The sequence below is a fragment of the Sorex fumeus genome, unplaced genomic scaffold (genome assembly GCF_029834395.1).
Source record: "Sorex fumeus unplaced genomic scaffold, SorFum_2.1 ptg000030l, whole genome shotgun sequence".
Lineage (NCBI taxonomy): Eukaryota > Metazoa > Chordata > Mammalia > Eulipotyphla > Soricidae > Sorex > Sorex fumeus.
The window spans coordinates 8,480,406-8,494,505 of record NW_026606087.1 but is presented as its reverse complement, the minus strand read 5'-3'; the positions used below and the strand labels follow the sequence as shown (position 1 = coordinate 8,494,505).

At 40.2% G+C, this 14,100-nt stretch overlaps 1 protein-coding gene across 2 annotated transcripts in view; it reads left to right on the top strand.

Moving 5' to 3' along the window:
* IPO7 (importin 7) overlaps nucleotides 1–13,410 on the top strand; it is a 70,568-nt gene extending 57,158 nt beyond the window's left edge. The window contains exons 20-25 of one of the 2 annotated variants that reach the window (XM_056116041.1): nucleotides 1,743–1,838; nucleotides 3,627–3,847; nucleotides 3,938–4,143; nucleotides 6,192–6,395; nucleotides 11,221–11,337; nucleotides 12,022–13,410. In XM_056116041.1, coding sequence (XP_055972016.1) covers nucleotides 1,743–1,838; nucleotides 3,627–3,847; nucleotides 3,938–4,143; nucleotides 6,192–6,395; nucleotides 11,221–11,337; nucleotides 12,022–12,119 — 942 coding nt within the window. In that variant the 3' untranslated portion in view covers nucleotides 12,120–13,410. Of the gene's footprint in view, nucleotides 1–1,742; nucleotides 1,839–3,626; nucleotides 3,848–3,937; nucleotides 4,144–6,188; nucleotides 6,396–11,220; nucleotides 11,338–12,021 lie in introns of both variants that reach the window. The other variant, XM_056116040.1, reaches the window with a different exon arrangement.
* Nucleotides 13,411–14,100: the final 690 nt, after the last annotated feature.

The window sequence follows — 14,100 nt, the reverse complement described above, 5'->3', positions numbered from 1 at the left end:
CGTTGTACAGATTTGCTGGAGCGGGCCCAGTAACGTCTCCATTGTGAGACTTTGTTGTTACTGTGTTTGGCATATTGAATGCGTCACAGGTAGCTTGCCAGGCTTTGCCATGCAGGCGAGATACTCTCGGTAGTTTGCCGGGCTCTTCGAGAGGGGCAGAGGAATCGAACTCGGGTGGACCAGGTTGGCTGCAGCAAGGCAAACGCCCTACCTGCTGTGCTATCGCTTCAGCCCATGTGCACAGTAAAGTTATAACAGGGGCCAGGGAGATAGTACATCCCAAGCTCATATAGCTCTCATCTCCCCTCAAGATGTGTACTTTTGGGGGCTGGAGAAATAGCACATTGGGTAGGGTTCAGTCCCCAGCATCCTATATGGTCCCCTGAGCACCGCCAGTGGTAATTCCTGTGCATCACTGGGTGTGGCCCAAAAAGCAAAAAAATAAAAATAAAGATGTGTACTTTCATAAACCTTTATACTTGTGATATGTACTGGGGTTCCCTTTCCACTCAGGGCTTCTCTTTGAGCATAATATTCTCTCTCCGTCCCTCTCCCTCCTTTCCCGCACCCCTTCTCTGTCTCTATCAAAACTTCTCTATCAAAAACTTCAAATAAAATGTGTAAAAAATATTAGGGTGGGCTACACCTTGTCGTGCTTAAGGATTACTCTTGGCTCTTTGCTTAGAGCTCAATCCTGGTAGAACATGGATCAGCATCTGAGTGGAGGGTGACAGATAGGCCTACCTGCCCACTGTATTACCTCTCCACCTCTGCATTATTGTCTTTTACAATTATTTGTTTCTTGCCTTGCTTTAACTTTAAAATTGAGTTAATAATTGCATTATGACATTTATATTCCTGAGATCTGAGTATTTTGTTAGCCTGTGTGTTTTTTTTGTTTGTTTTTGTTTAATACTTCTCTGTACCCAGGGTTCATTCTTGGTGGTGCCTAGGAAACCATTGGCTGCATGCAAGGCAAACGCCCTACCTGCGACCAACCCGGGTTGTCAGTTACATGGCAAGACAAGCGCTTTGTCTGCCCTATCTCTCTGGGTTCATCTTTGCTAGAATTTGCAAGAAATCAGAAACTTTGGAGAGGATAGGAATATTTAGATACATTTTATGAAGAAAATCCTTGCAGGTGTAGGTATATGGAGACCATACGATAATTATCTAGATGATTATCTGGTGAGTGGGAGGACAGTATAATTTATTTAACCAGCGGGGGTGGGAGTGGGGCTGTGCATCAGTCTAGAGGACCAATTGATAGGAAGAGCAGGAGAGCCACAGAAACAAAAGTGTTGGAGGAGGGGGTGCAAAATTAGGAAAAGATTGAGACATTGAAGTGTAAAGACCAAGACACTAGGATGCTGCAGTGTAACATATAAATAACTTCATCCTCTGAGGTGCTTAGACTAATCCTGTAGTTAATATTGCGGCCATTTATACTAAGTAGAATATCTTTGGGTAGGGGCACTCCCGGCGGTTGTGGTGGCTTATTTCTGGCTCTGAGCTCAGAGATCACTCCTGGTAGTCTTGGGGGGACCATACCAGGTGCTGGGGATTGAACTCAGATTGCCTGCCTATATGATAAATGCCCTGCCCTTTGCATTGTCTTTCTGTCCTAATTAGAATATCTTACAAAATCTTCCAGAGACTATGGACCTGGGATGGGCATTTTCAGTTAAAGGTTTTTAGGTGATATATAAATTGAAGATTAAAATATGTATTTCTGTGATCAGGTCCTTACAGGAGTTGCAGGAGAAGATGCAGAGTGTCACGCAGCAAAATTGTTAGAAGTCATCATTTTACAGTGTAAAGGACGTGGCATTGACCAGGTCAGTGAAACAGGATGATTCATATTGGAGTCTACAGAGGATAAATTTTTCATGATTTATTTTTTAGGATTATAATTGTGCTATATATTAGGGATATTTTAATGTGTATTGAAATTTGACTGACAGCTATTATTATACTTGTTTCCATCCAAGGAAATTTTTAACTTATATTTTTTAATACTTTTTGTTTTTGGGTCACACCCGCTTGCTCAGGCTTACTCCTGGCTCTATGATCAAAGATCACTTTTGGCTTCGACCTTATGGGGTACTCAGGAACAAATCCTGATTAGGGCAGGCAAAGCAAGCACTTAATCTGCTGTACAACCTCTCCGGCCCTGTGGTTTGTTTTAATTATCTTTTGCCACATAAAATTGTACAGTCTCTGTCACTGTCACTGTCTTCCCATTGTTCATCGATTTGCTTGAGCGGGCCCAGTAATGTCTCCATTTTTTTTGAGACTTGTTACTGTGTTTGGCATATTAAATACATCGTGGGTAGCTTGCCAGGCTTTCCCGCATGGGCGAGATACTCTCGTTAGCTTGCCGGGCTCTCTGAGGGGGGCGGAGAAATTGAACCAGGCTCAGCCGGGCTGGCTGTGTGCAAGGCAAACGCCCTACCGCTGTGCTATCGCTCCAGCCCAAATTGTACAGTCAGACAAACCTAATCATCACTGTCACTGTCCTCCCATTGTTCATCAATTTGCTCGAGTTATAATTACTTTCCAAATAGGCTGAAATTGTATTAGAGGTGTATGGCGTATGATTTTCATAGAATTTATTTTTTTAACTGTCATGTTGTATGAGTTGCTAAATTGCCTGAAAGAGGTTAGTCAACCAAAACGACAAGATATCATCTCACTCCAGAGAGACAGGCATATATCTAAAAAAACTAGTGTTATAAAGAATGTGGAGTATAAGGGACCCTCATTCACTGCTGGTGAGAATGTTGACTGGTCCAGCATTTTGGAAGACAAAATGGACAATACTCAAAAAATTAAGAATTAAGTTTCTGTATGTCACAGCAATTCCACTCATGGAAATAATACCCTTGCCAGTCCCAAAGCACAGTGCAGAAAAGACATTGGCACTCCTATGTTCATTGCAGCTTTACTCACAATTGTCAAGATTTGGAAACAGCCCAAATGTCTTAAGAACAGGTGTTTCGATAAAGCTTTTATAGTACACATATACAATGGAATACTACTCAGCCATATGAAAATATGAAAGTCATGCAATTTGCTGCTTTCTGGATGGATCCGGATATTGAGAGTATCCTATTGAGTGAAATCAGGGAGAGGAACAGAGTCAGAATGATTTCTTTCATACGAGGAATATGAAGAAACATGGGAATATCAAATGCCCAAAGCAGTGGAAGCTGGGGTGGAGAGTGTATGGTAGAGAACAGAACAGTAGGACAATGAGGGAGGGGGAACGTGCCTGCTGCAGAGACAGGCTTCGGGGCTGGAGAGAAACTCAGGACATTAATGGAGGATGGTGGACACTGGTGAAGTCATTGGTGTGAGAACAATGTATACCTGAAACTCAGTTATAACTATCTTTTTAACTGTGATTGGAAGAAATACTGTGAATCCGTGACTGGTGTTATAGTACTGATTTCTCAGATCACCACCATTTTCTGAAATTAAATTTCCCAGAAAAATGCATCTTCAATAAGATATGCAGGATCATCTAATAAGGATGAGGTTCGGTTGACATTCGTTTGTTACTGTATTTTAGGGGGTAGCTAGCTATTGCTTACAGTTTTGGAATATTTGCTCTTTCTTTACAGTGCATTCCTTTATTTGTGGAAGCAGCTTTGGAGAGACTGACAAGAGAAGTAAAGACAAGTGAACTGCGAACAATGTGCCTGCAAGTTGCCATTGCAGCTTTGTATTATAATCCACATCTACTTCTGAACACCTTAGAAAATCTTCGTTTCCCTAATAATGTCGAACCAGTCACAAATCATTTTATTACTCAGTGGCTTAATGATGTTGACTGTTTCCTGGGGTGAGTGACATGAATCAGGCCTTTATTTGGGTTTATAGGGTATTCTGCTAATGAAAAAGGGGAAAAATTATTTTATTGTGTATTTTTTAGGCTTCATGACAGAAAAATGTGTGTTCTGGGTCTATGTGCTCTCATTGACATGGAACAAATACCACAAGTTTTAAATCAGGTTTCTGGACAGATCTTGCCAGCCTTTATCCTTTTATTTAATGGATTAAAAAGAGCATATGCCTGCCATGCAGAACATGAGAATGACAGTGATGACGATGATGAAGCTGAAGATGATGATGAAACGGGTAAGGGATTTGTGACAGATAAAAATTAGTTACCTAAGAGATAGTAAAGATATCTGGGTTAGATAATTGTCATTACATATTTCCTTGATCACTGCTGGACGTGACTCAAAGACACTTCCCCTCTCTTCCCCAGAAAAAGAAAACTTATTGGAATTAACATTTATGTAAAGTTTTCCCAAAGAAAGTATGGTTGTAATCACGGTCCTCCATTGTTCATCGATTTGCTCCAATGGGCCCAGTAACGTGTCCATTGTGACACTTACTGTGTTTGGCATATCGAATACGTCACGGGGAGCTTGCCAGGCTTTGCCGTACAGGCGAGATACTCTCGGTAGCTTGCCGGGCTCTCTGAGAGGGGTGGAGGAATCGAACTCAAGTCAGCCATGTTGGCTTCGTGCAAGGCAAACGCCCTACCTGCTGTGCTATCGCTCCAGCCCATGGTTGTAATCATGCATATTTATTATAGAACAAAAATGAAAGTCTACCTTATAAGTAGACAGTGCGAGGCCCTTGAAGACAGAACCTTCAATTATGGTTCTAATCTGTAATTCAGTTCTAGGCACGCAGTTTTCAGTGTTAGCAGATAATCTACTCTAAAAATTACAGTTTGGTATGGAGGACTAATACAGAAATGAAGTGCTTGCCTTGCAACATATCCAAGCTCGGTTTGATTGCCTAGGACCACCAGGAATGACTCCTGGGCAAAGCTAGAATTTATCTTCGAGCAGTGCTGAGAGGAACCAAATATACCCCTAAGAGAAAGAAAAATGTAGGGCCGAAGCAATAGTACAACAGACCAGAATGCTTCCTTTGCCTGTCGGAAGTCTGGGTTTGATCTCTGGCATAAAATGGTCATCTCTGCGCCAATATGGAGTAGCCCGTGTGCTGCCAGTTACAGCCCCCAAATCAAGAACATTGAGATACACCTGCACAATAAGAATAATTAAATCTCGCTAATATAATTACCTAAAAGACAGCAAAGACTACAAGAGCGTAAGGTTAAGTGAACTTAATGTGAGGGGGTGGAGAGGTAGTACAAAGATCAAGGCGCTTTCCCTGCTTGCAGCTGATCCTGTACATGTATTCTCTGATGACACCGGGTGATAACCCAAGTCCACCCTTCCTCAAAAAGAGTAATTAATAGTAATTAAGTATAGTATAATATGAATATTGCAAATTTTGGCTTTTCTTTACTAATTTTGCCAGAGGTTTACATATCCAAAAAAGGTTTTCTTGGGGGAGGGGTTAGCACAGTAGGGCTTGCACTCACTTTGGGGGTTTTTCTTTTCTTTTTTATTTTTTGCCTTTTGAGTTACTCCGGGCGATGCACAGGAGTTACTCCTGGTTCACGCACTCAGGAATTACTCCTGGCGGTGCTTGGGGGGACCATGTGGGATGCTGCGAATCGAACCTAGGTCGGCCGTGTGCAAGGTGAACTCCCTGCCCGCTGTGCTATTGCTCCAGCCCCTGCACTCACTTTTGAAGCTTTGGGTTGAACTTCCCCACCCCCCCAAGTACTATACCAGTTTTTTACTATTATTATTTGGGCATGGACCATAAAGTGAGAGCACATACAGAGTTGCTATGCGGTAATTTTTTTTCGCACCAATAGAGATTTAGTACTAAAAGCCATCCATGGTTTGGAGTCAGGTGGATATTTGAAATGGCTGGAGCATGTACTTGGCATTTTGAGGTTCTCTTCTTAGCACACAATACCGAGTAACACCGGGAGTAGCTCCTAGCAGTCCATGTTTCATTCAAATACTCTTCCCCACCCCTCGAGTCACTGTTTACACAAACCTATGTGAGAATTTTATTTCTTGAAAAGATTTGAGTTCAGGGGTTGGAGAAATGTAATATAGCAGATAGGGTGCTTGCCTTGCACTCCGCCAACTTGGTTTCAGTTCCCAGCACCACTGATAGTAATTCCTGAGTACAGAGCCAGGTGTGGCCCCCAAACAAAAATATGATTGAATTCACTGTAAGTTTGTCGAGTAATAAAATGGTTCACTATTAATAAAAACACCTGTTTTATCACTTGGCAGAAGAATTGGGTAGTGATGAAGATGATATCGATGAAGACGGGCAAGAATATTTAGAGATTCTAGCTAAGCAAGCAGGTGAGGATGGAGATGATGAAGACTGGGAAGAAGATGATGCTGAAGAAACTGCTCTGGAGGGTTATTCCACAATCATTGATGATGAAGATAACCCTGTTGATGAGTATCAGATATTTAAAGCTATATTTCAAAGTAAGTCAACTTATTGTATGTAATTCAGATAAAACTATGATTCATTTTTCTGTTACAATCTGGTTTTTAGGTTTTTTGGGGGGTCTGCCTTGAGGGATTTTTATGTTTATGCACACATTATGGATATTTTTGTTCCAAACCAGTGGTTTTTGTGTATGAAAGTAAAAAGTTTGTGGGCTTGTTCTTCACCCCCAATGTTCTTGCGCGTGTGTCTGTGTTTGTGCGCGCGCGCAGACTCAGGAAACCATGTGTTAGGGGCTAGGGGTCAAAACTGACATGGCCACATACAAGGCAACACTCTGCGTGCTGCACCCAATCCTTTACCCACGTTCTCCCTTCAACACATACCTTGCTTGCTTGTCTTTGTTTCTTTTCTCACTGACTTCACTGTGTTCTCTTGAGTACTATTTCCTCTTTTATTTACTCCATTCGTCTCTTGTCTAAGCAAGTTTCGTTCAATAAAATCTTGCTTTTAAGCAAGTTTTTGTTCAGTAAAAACTCGGAAGTACAGGAAGGTGGGGGGTAGGTTTTCCTCTTCGACTGTGAAAACACCCCAGAGTTCTTGCTTAGCTTTGTTTCTAGGTCATACTCATGTCTGAAGTTTGGGGTACCATATAGAGTGCCAGGGATTGAACCTGGGCCATATGCGACACAGGTGCCCTACCTCCTGTTCAGTCACTCTGACCCCCCACCTTGTTTCACTTTAATATAAATAAAAGTTAACTTTGCACAAAATTTTCCCCTTTATTTAAAACTGGTTTACGAAGTTGTTCATGATGCATTTGTTACAGACATTCAACATCCCTCCACCAGTGAGAGTCCCCTCCACCTTTATCCCCATTCTCTCAAATACCCACAAGCCTTCCCCTTAGCAGGCACAAAATAATTTTGTATTGCTTGTTACAACTAAAATGGCCTATTTAGTTATCAAAATATATTTCAGTTAAAAAAAAAACCACTCCAGAAAGACCCCAGAGTTCTTATCCCGAAGCACATGCATCTGAAGTTTTCTGCAGTTTAGCGTCTCTGCAGGTCTTGAGGTTGTGTCGTCAGGCCACTGACATGGTGACAGTTGTGGCAGTGTGAGTATAGTTTGCACTAGTTTGTAATTAGGTAATGTCTAAAATACTATATAGAGATATCCTAATTTTAAAGTATTTTATTGCTGAAAAATGTTTGGCCACCATCTGACGCTTCAGAGAGGGCTCTTTTTGCTGGTGGAAGGTCAGTTCAAGACAGTAGTAGACTGATCAGTGTGTTGCTTGCTAAAACTGGGGTGGCAGTCATAATGTATTTTAAAATATTGAAGCAAGATTTCTTTTCAATTGAATCACTGTGACATCCACAGTTACAAAATTGTTTTGATTGGTTCTCAGCACCCAGCCATGAAGCAAGGATTTACTGAACGGAATTTCCTTTCATGTGAGGGGAAAGAGACAAAATACCTGTTCGAGAGAGAACCCAGGCTTGAGAGAGCAAGCTGCTGATTCTTCATTTCAAAAATAGTAAAGGGGCCTTAGTGAGAGTACAGTGGTTTGTCTTACATTTGGCCAACCGGGGTTCGATCTCTGGCATCCCATATGTTCTCCTGAACATTAGGCTGTAGAACGCGCGCGCGCACACACACACACACACACACACACACAATTAGGTAAAGTTTGTTATTCATGTGCTCTTTGTGTACTTCTTTTGGAGGCTTGAGTCCACAACTGATGTAGCTTAGATTTTTCTCTCAGTGTAGAGTGATTGGTGGTCAAACTCTGGCCTCTGGTATGCAAAGCATGTACTGCAGTTCTTTTAAACTATCTTCCTGATCCTTTTCTAGTCTAACCCAGGAACTAATCTACATTGTAGCTGAGATTCTTACCTTTGAGCTATATCAATGACAGAGTGCTATTTGGTAGGATCGTTATCCACTTTGAAAAGTGAAGTCATTTCTCTAAAATCTGCTTTTTGGGGTTTGTTGTTTAGCTTTTTGACCACACCCAACAATGTTCAAAGGCTTTTCCTGGCTCTGCCATCATAAATTACTCCTGGTGGTACTCGGGGGACCATATGGGATGCTGGGGATCAAATCTGGGTCAGCCTTCAGCCACATGCAAGGCAAGCACCCTACGCATGGTACTATATGCTCTAGGCCACTAATGTGTTTTATTCTGTCACTGTCCTCCCATTGTCCACCGATTTGCTCAAGCAGGCCCAGTAACATTGAGAGACTTGTTCTAAACCAGCTTTATTTAATAATCTGTTGTAAAATTTCTTTGTATTTTTTTTTCTACATAAATGTCCTGTCTTGTTCATTGTTCCCCATATTTACCACAACTAAATTGCACTGTAAGAAACCTTTCTTGGGCTGGAGCAATAGAACAGCGGGTAGGGGATTTGCCTTGCACGCGACTTACTGGGTTCGATTCCCAGCATCCCATTTGGTCCCCCGAGCACCGCCAGGAATAACTCCTGAGTGCAGAGCCAGGAGTAGCCCCTGAGCATTGCCGGAGTGACCCAAAAAGAAAAAAAAAAGCCTGAGTGTTGAAAGTAGTTACAGGGATATACATGATACCTTTCAGTATCTCTATGAAAAATCATGGCAGGCTGGAGTGAAGGAAGGTATTGGGGGAGGGGGGAGGGAGGAAAACTGACGGGGCCCAGAGCTTTATAGTACAGCAGTACTTGTACTGCAGAGACCATCCTCTGCATTTCATATGTCCCCTGAGCAGCATGAGCACCAGGTGTGGCCCCCTCCTCCCCCAAGAAACCCCCAAAACCTCTTGGGAGTTCTAGGAATTGTACCACATGTAGGGCACTTGCCTAAACTGAGGTTGATTCGGGTTCAGTCCGAAGCACCCCATATGATTCTGGTGGGTAGGGGCGGGCCCCTATGTGGTCCTGGGATCAAACTTGGGTCAACTGCATTCATGACAAGTGCCTTTCCTGCTGCATTTTATATATTCTGTGGGATACACATCTTAAGTCTTAAAATCCTAAAATCCTTTTTGGGTTTGTTTTTGTTTTTTGGGGGTGGGGTGGGAAAATAGTGCTCCAGAATTCTGGGCCTCACTTCTGACGGCCAAATGTATCAAAAGATGTCCAGGTAGTAGGCTACCCCCAGTTGTTTAGATTGCCATGCAGTGCCAGGATCGAACTTGTGTGTTTTTGCATAAATGCAAAGCATGTGCCTGTGCGTCCTGAGCTTCCTAGCCCAATGTTTATTTAATTTTTTGTATTTTGTTGTTTTGGTCACATCCAGCCATTTTCAGGTGGAACCCAAGTTGGCTTGTACAAGGCAAACATTCTATTTGATGTACTATCTCTCCAGCCCCCCCCCCCTTTTTTTTTTTTTGCTTTTAGGATCACACCCGGCGATGCTCAGGGGTTACTCCTAGCTCTGCACTCAGGAGTTACTCTTGGCGGTGCTCAGGGGACCATATGGGATGCTGGGTACCGAACCCGGGTCAGCTGCGTGCAAGGCAAATGCCCTACCCACTGTGCTATCATCTCTCCAGTCCCCAAAATGTATTTTTTAAGTAATAAGATCTGAAAGCTAAAATAATTACTTGGTCTATGTTAACAGGCATGAAAAACATTGATTTCCTTTAGAATTTTTGGGTGACAGGAATCCTTTTTTTCCCCCGTTTTTGAGCCACACCCAATAGAACTCAACTTTTTCCTGGGTCTGCACTCAGGAGTTACCCCTGGCAAACTCAGGGAACCATATGAGATGCCAGGGATCAAACCTGGGTTGTCCATGTGCAAGGCAAATGCCCTACCCACTGTACTATTATTTCAGTCCTAGAATCTTTATTTTTTTCCCTGAAAGCTGACTGTTTCAATAGTAGATTTTAAATATTAAACTGTATTATGAATAGATGTGCTTTCATCCTAACTTTTTTAAGTCACAGTTACAAAGTATGCATTGTGCGTTTAGCATAATTCTTAGCATCTTTTTCAGAACAGTAAATAAAAACCAAGTCACTGTTTACATTTATCTGCTAAGGAACCTGTCTTTTGGACTTTTTTTCCCTTCATTTTTGCATTTTGGGTCACACCCAGCGATGCTCAGGTGGCTCTGCACTCAGGAGCTCTGGGGACCATATGGGATACCAGGGATCAAACGTGGGTCGGCCACATGCAAGGCAAATGCCCTAACCCACTGTACTATTGCTCTGACCCCAGAGCCTGTCCTTTGAAGCCAGGCAACTTTTTTCTACCTATAGTACCATCTCTGGCCCCAAAACCAGTTTCCTTTTATTGAAAACAATATAATAGTTAATGAGCAGTTTGTTAATGTGTAATTACCAAATCCTTAAATCAGACTTGCTAGATCACTTGGAGCTTTTACACCAGCAATTGCTCCCTCATCTCAAACTTTTGTAGCTCATGAGCCAAATTCTGCTAGCATCAAGTGTTTTTTTTTCCTTTAGCTGCTGTACCTTGCTTAATTATAGAAGAATTAAGACCTTGGTCTGGATTAAGCTTTGGTTTAAGGAAATGTTATGACTAATTTGATCTTCTGTCCAGAGCACTAAAATTTTCTGTATCTGTAAGACAATTTTGCATTTATGTGTTCAATACTGTGGGGCGTCTAATTTCCTTGTAGAACTTTTTCTTCGCATAAATTTACTTCTCAACTTTCGTCATGCTTACCTCAATTCATTTCAGAAGAATGATAAAATTGGGCTTTCCATTTTATTTCTTTTTGTTTCACAAGTAACTCACTATTATTGGGGCAGAATTTCAGAATGGGAGATGCAATAGAGTAAGTAGAATAAAAAAGAACAATTTAGTTTCTCTTCTTATTGCCTTGTTTCCTTTTACTTTTTATCAGCTATACAGAATCGTAATCCTGTTTGGTATCAGGCTCTGACTCATGGTCTTAATGAAGAACAAAGAAAACAGTTACAGGATATAGCAACTCTAGCTGATCAAAGAAGAGCAGCCCATGGTATGTTAATTGACCACAATCCCTCTTAAATTCAGTTAATGACTTGATAGTAGCTTTACATTTTTATATTAAATAATTTTAACTTGTATAAAATAGAGTTACAGGTTAATGAAATGAAGTCTAAAGGAATAAAGTGAATTCTGATTTTGGCATTGCTTTTTTGATTATAGTTGAAGACTACTTCCAGTGTGTAGTAACTATAATAAAGTTGGTTTTGTTCCTGGTGATGATAGTAGAAAGTTCTATAAAAAGAACATTTTGAATAATACAGTCTTTGAATTTTGTGTCCTAATACCATTAGTCAAATTAATGTCATATTCAAAGATTTGTCCTAATAAGGAAAGCTTCTAATTTACCTGAAGATTTATTAGCTTTATTTGGATATTAGATCCTGCGTGATATATTTCACTCAAAATGAATTAAAGATTTTTGTTTTGTTTTTTTTTTAATGGGAAGTGAATGTTGATTAGCAAGTCTGTAATATACATACATACAACAGGAGGGTTTGTCTTCCTTACATATACACTCTTCTTGCTCCTACACATTTGGAGGGAGAACAAGAGGCCAACTTTGGAACTTCCTGGCTAATACTAGTTGCTAAACTTGTTAATGTCTGTTTCTTATGTCCTCCAAAATCTTATGATGATAAAAATGCTCTGTTGAACTTTGACATGTGTTTTCTAGAATCCAAAATGATTGAGAAGCACGGAGGATACAAATTCAGTGCTCCAGTTGTGCCAAGTTCTTTCAATTTTGGAGGCCCGGCACCAGGGATGAATTGAGTTATCACTTTCTTTCCTGCTGTGATTGTAGTGAAGAGCTTGTGTTCCTCCTAGTAGCGGTTCCAGAACTGGTTCATGTTATCTACTCTAAACTAATTGATCAATAGATGGACAAGAAAAACCCAGGAGGTGGGACCTGATCATGCAACTTGGCACTGAAAAAGAAACCAGAGGGATTGGGGGGCGGGATGGGGGGCATCTTGGGAGGGTATTTTCTTTATTTTTGGAAGAAAGTAAGATTCTGACTGAAAGTTCAAGTGACACTGTGGAAATCTGAAATGAGGGGATGTCATGAAGGCAGCTTTTCTTTTTCTGAGGAAAAAATAGGCATGGGCTACAGGACTATTTAAAATGTCTCATTTACAGTATAAGCGCAAAGGTAGATGTAATTTTTACACCTATGAGTATTTGTCTGATTTCTGTCTCTTCCTCACCATTGGAAACCTATTCTTTATATGTAAATAAGATAAGGTAATCGATAGCCTTATTCAGTCTTCATTTTCATTCATCAAAGATTGTTCCTATGTAGATTATTGGACATTTATTGTAGCACTACATAACTGATTAAAAAAATCTGTAAATGAATTAGCACTTTCATATTGAAACAAGCCTGCTAGCCTATGTATAAAATAGCAAAATGTTTGCTGTTTATAAAAAGAAGGGATTTAATGGGGAGGGGGGATGGGTAATTTCAAGTTATTAATTTAAAAATGAACTTAGCAATTTTGTACCTGGTGACTTTGTGGTGCACTCACCTCTTATAGTGACTTGAATTCGGTATGTTAAAAGGGGTTAGTGATACTTCATTGCTGCTAAAAAATGGCAACTCCCTCTGTGTCCTATGTTTTTCTTAAAATTCTCAGTGTACAAGTGAATATTTGGATACGAGACCTTACTGTAAGAAATGAGAAAGGTGGTATTTGAAACATGTAAATTGGATATAAAATTCCTTGAAGAACTTTTTTATAAAATTAAGTTATATAAAATATATAACTTAAAAGAGTTGATCAGAGTATGGCTAAACATCTATATATGCAATCTATTAAAAGAACTTAATTCGGCTATTATGTCTTATTTGATTGCAGTTTTTCCTATAAAATTTCCCCTTCATCGGCCTGTTTTTATCCTATATCTACAAAATATGCAAAATGCCATTTTTAAATTAGACATTATCTACCCTCCTCCCCCCATTTCCTTTATCCTTTTTGTGGTATCTGATCTTAAGCAGATATGCTGAAGGCACATGGTTCCCTCCAAAAACCACTATTGATACCACTGCAAAAAAGAAAAAGCCAGTAACAAGACAGTGTAGGGAGGCTAGTTTGCTTCCCTCTGTCTTGTCCTGACTGCATGTTGAAAAATAAGCCTTTATTAATCTTAACATCTATCAGATGAGTCATACATTGGGTTATTTTTTTATATACATATGTACACAAAATATTTCAAATTGAAACATCTCAATGGATTCAGAACTATTAAGTGCTATTGTCTATAACAGACCAGAAAATTTATAACTGTAAAAATGAAACATGCACATATTGATATTTAAAATGCATAATGAAGAAAACCCATTGGTGTTGTGTTTTTCTTGTATGCTGGTAATTAAGCCACTACTATTGGCCCTGTTTGGTTTTCTATTTTAACACTGAAGGAGTGAAAGTATTTCCTATATTTATGAATTTCCTATGAAAATATTGGCAAAAAAAGATTAAAATACTGTCTAAAATGTGTGGGTGAAAACTGTTAATCAAGTGTGTTTCTACTCCCCAAGCCCCCAAGTTGGACACCATCTGTATATCTTAGGTTACTTAAGCGGATTTCACTATTATATAAAAAAAATCAATAAAATTAAAATGAGTTGTATCTATACAACATTGTGTACAAGAGGAGATACTGAATAGTATTAACCATTTTTGTCTTCCTCACCTTTTATTCCCCCTACCTCTTAGTCTACTTTTTTAAATTTCAGACTTCACTGCTC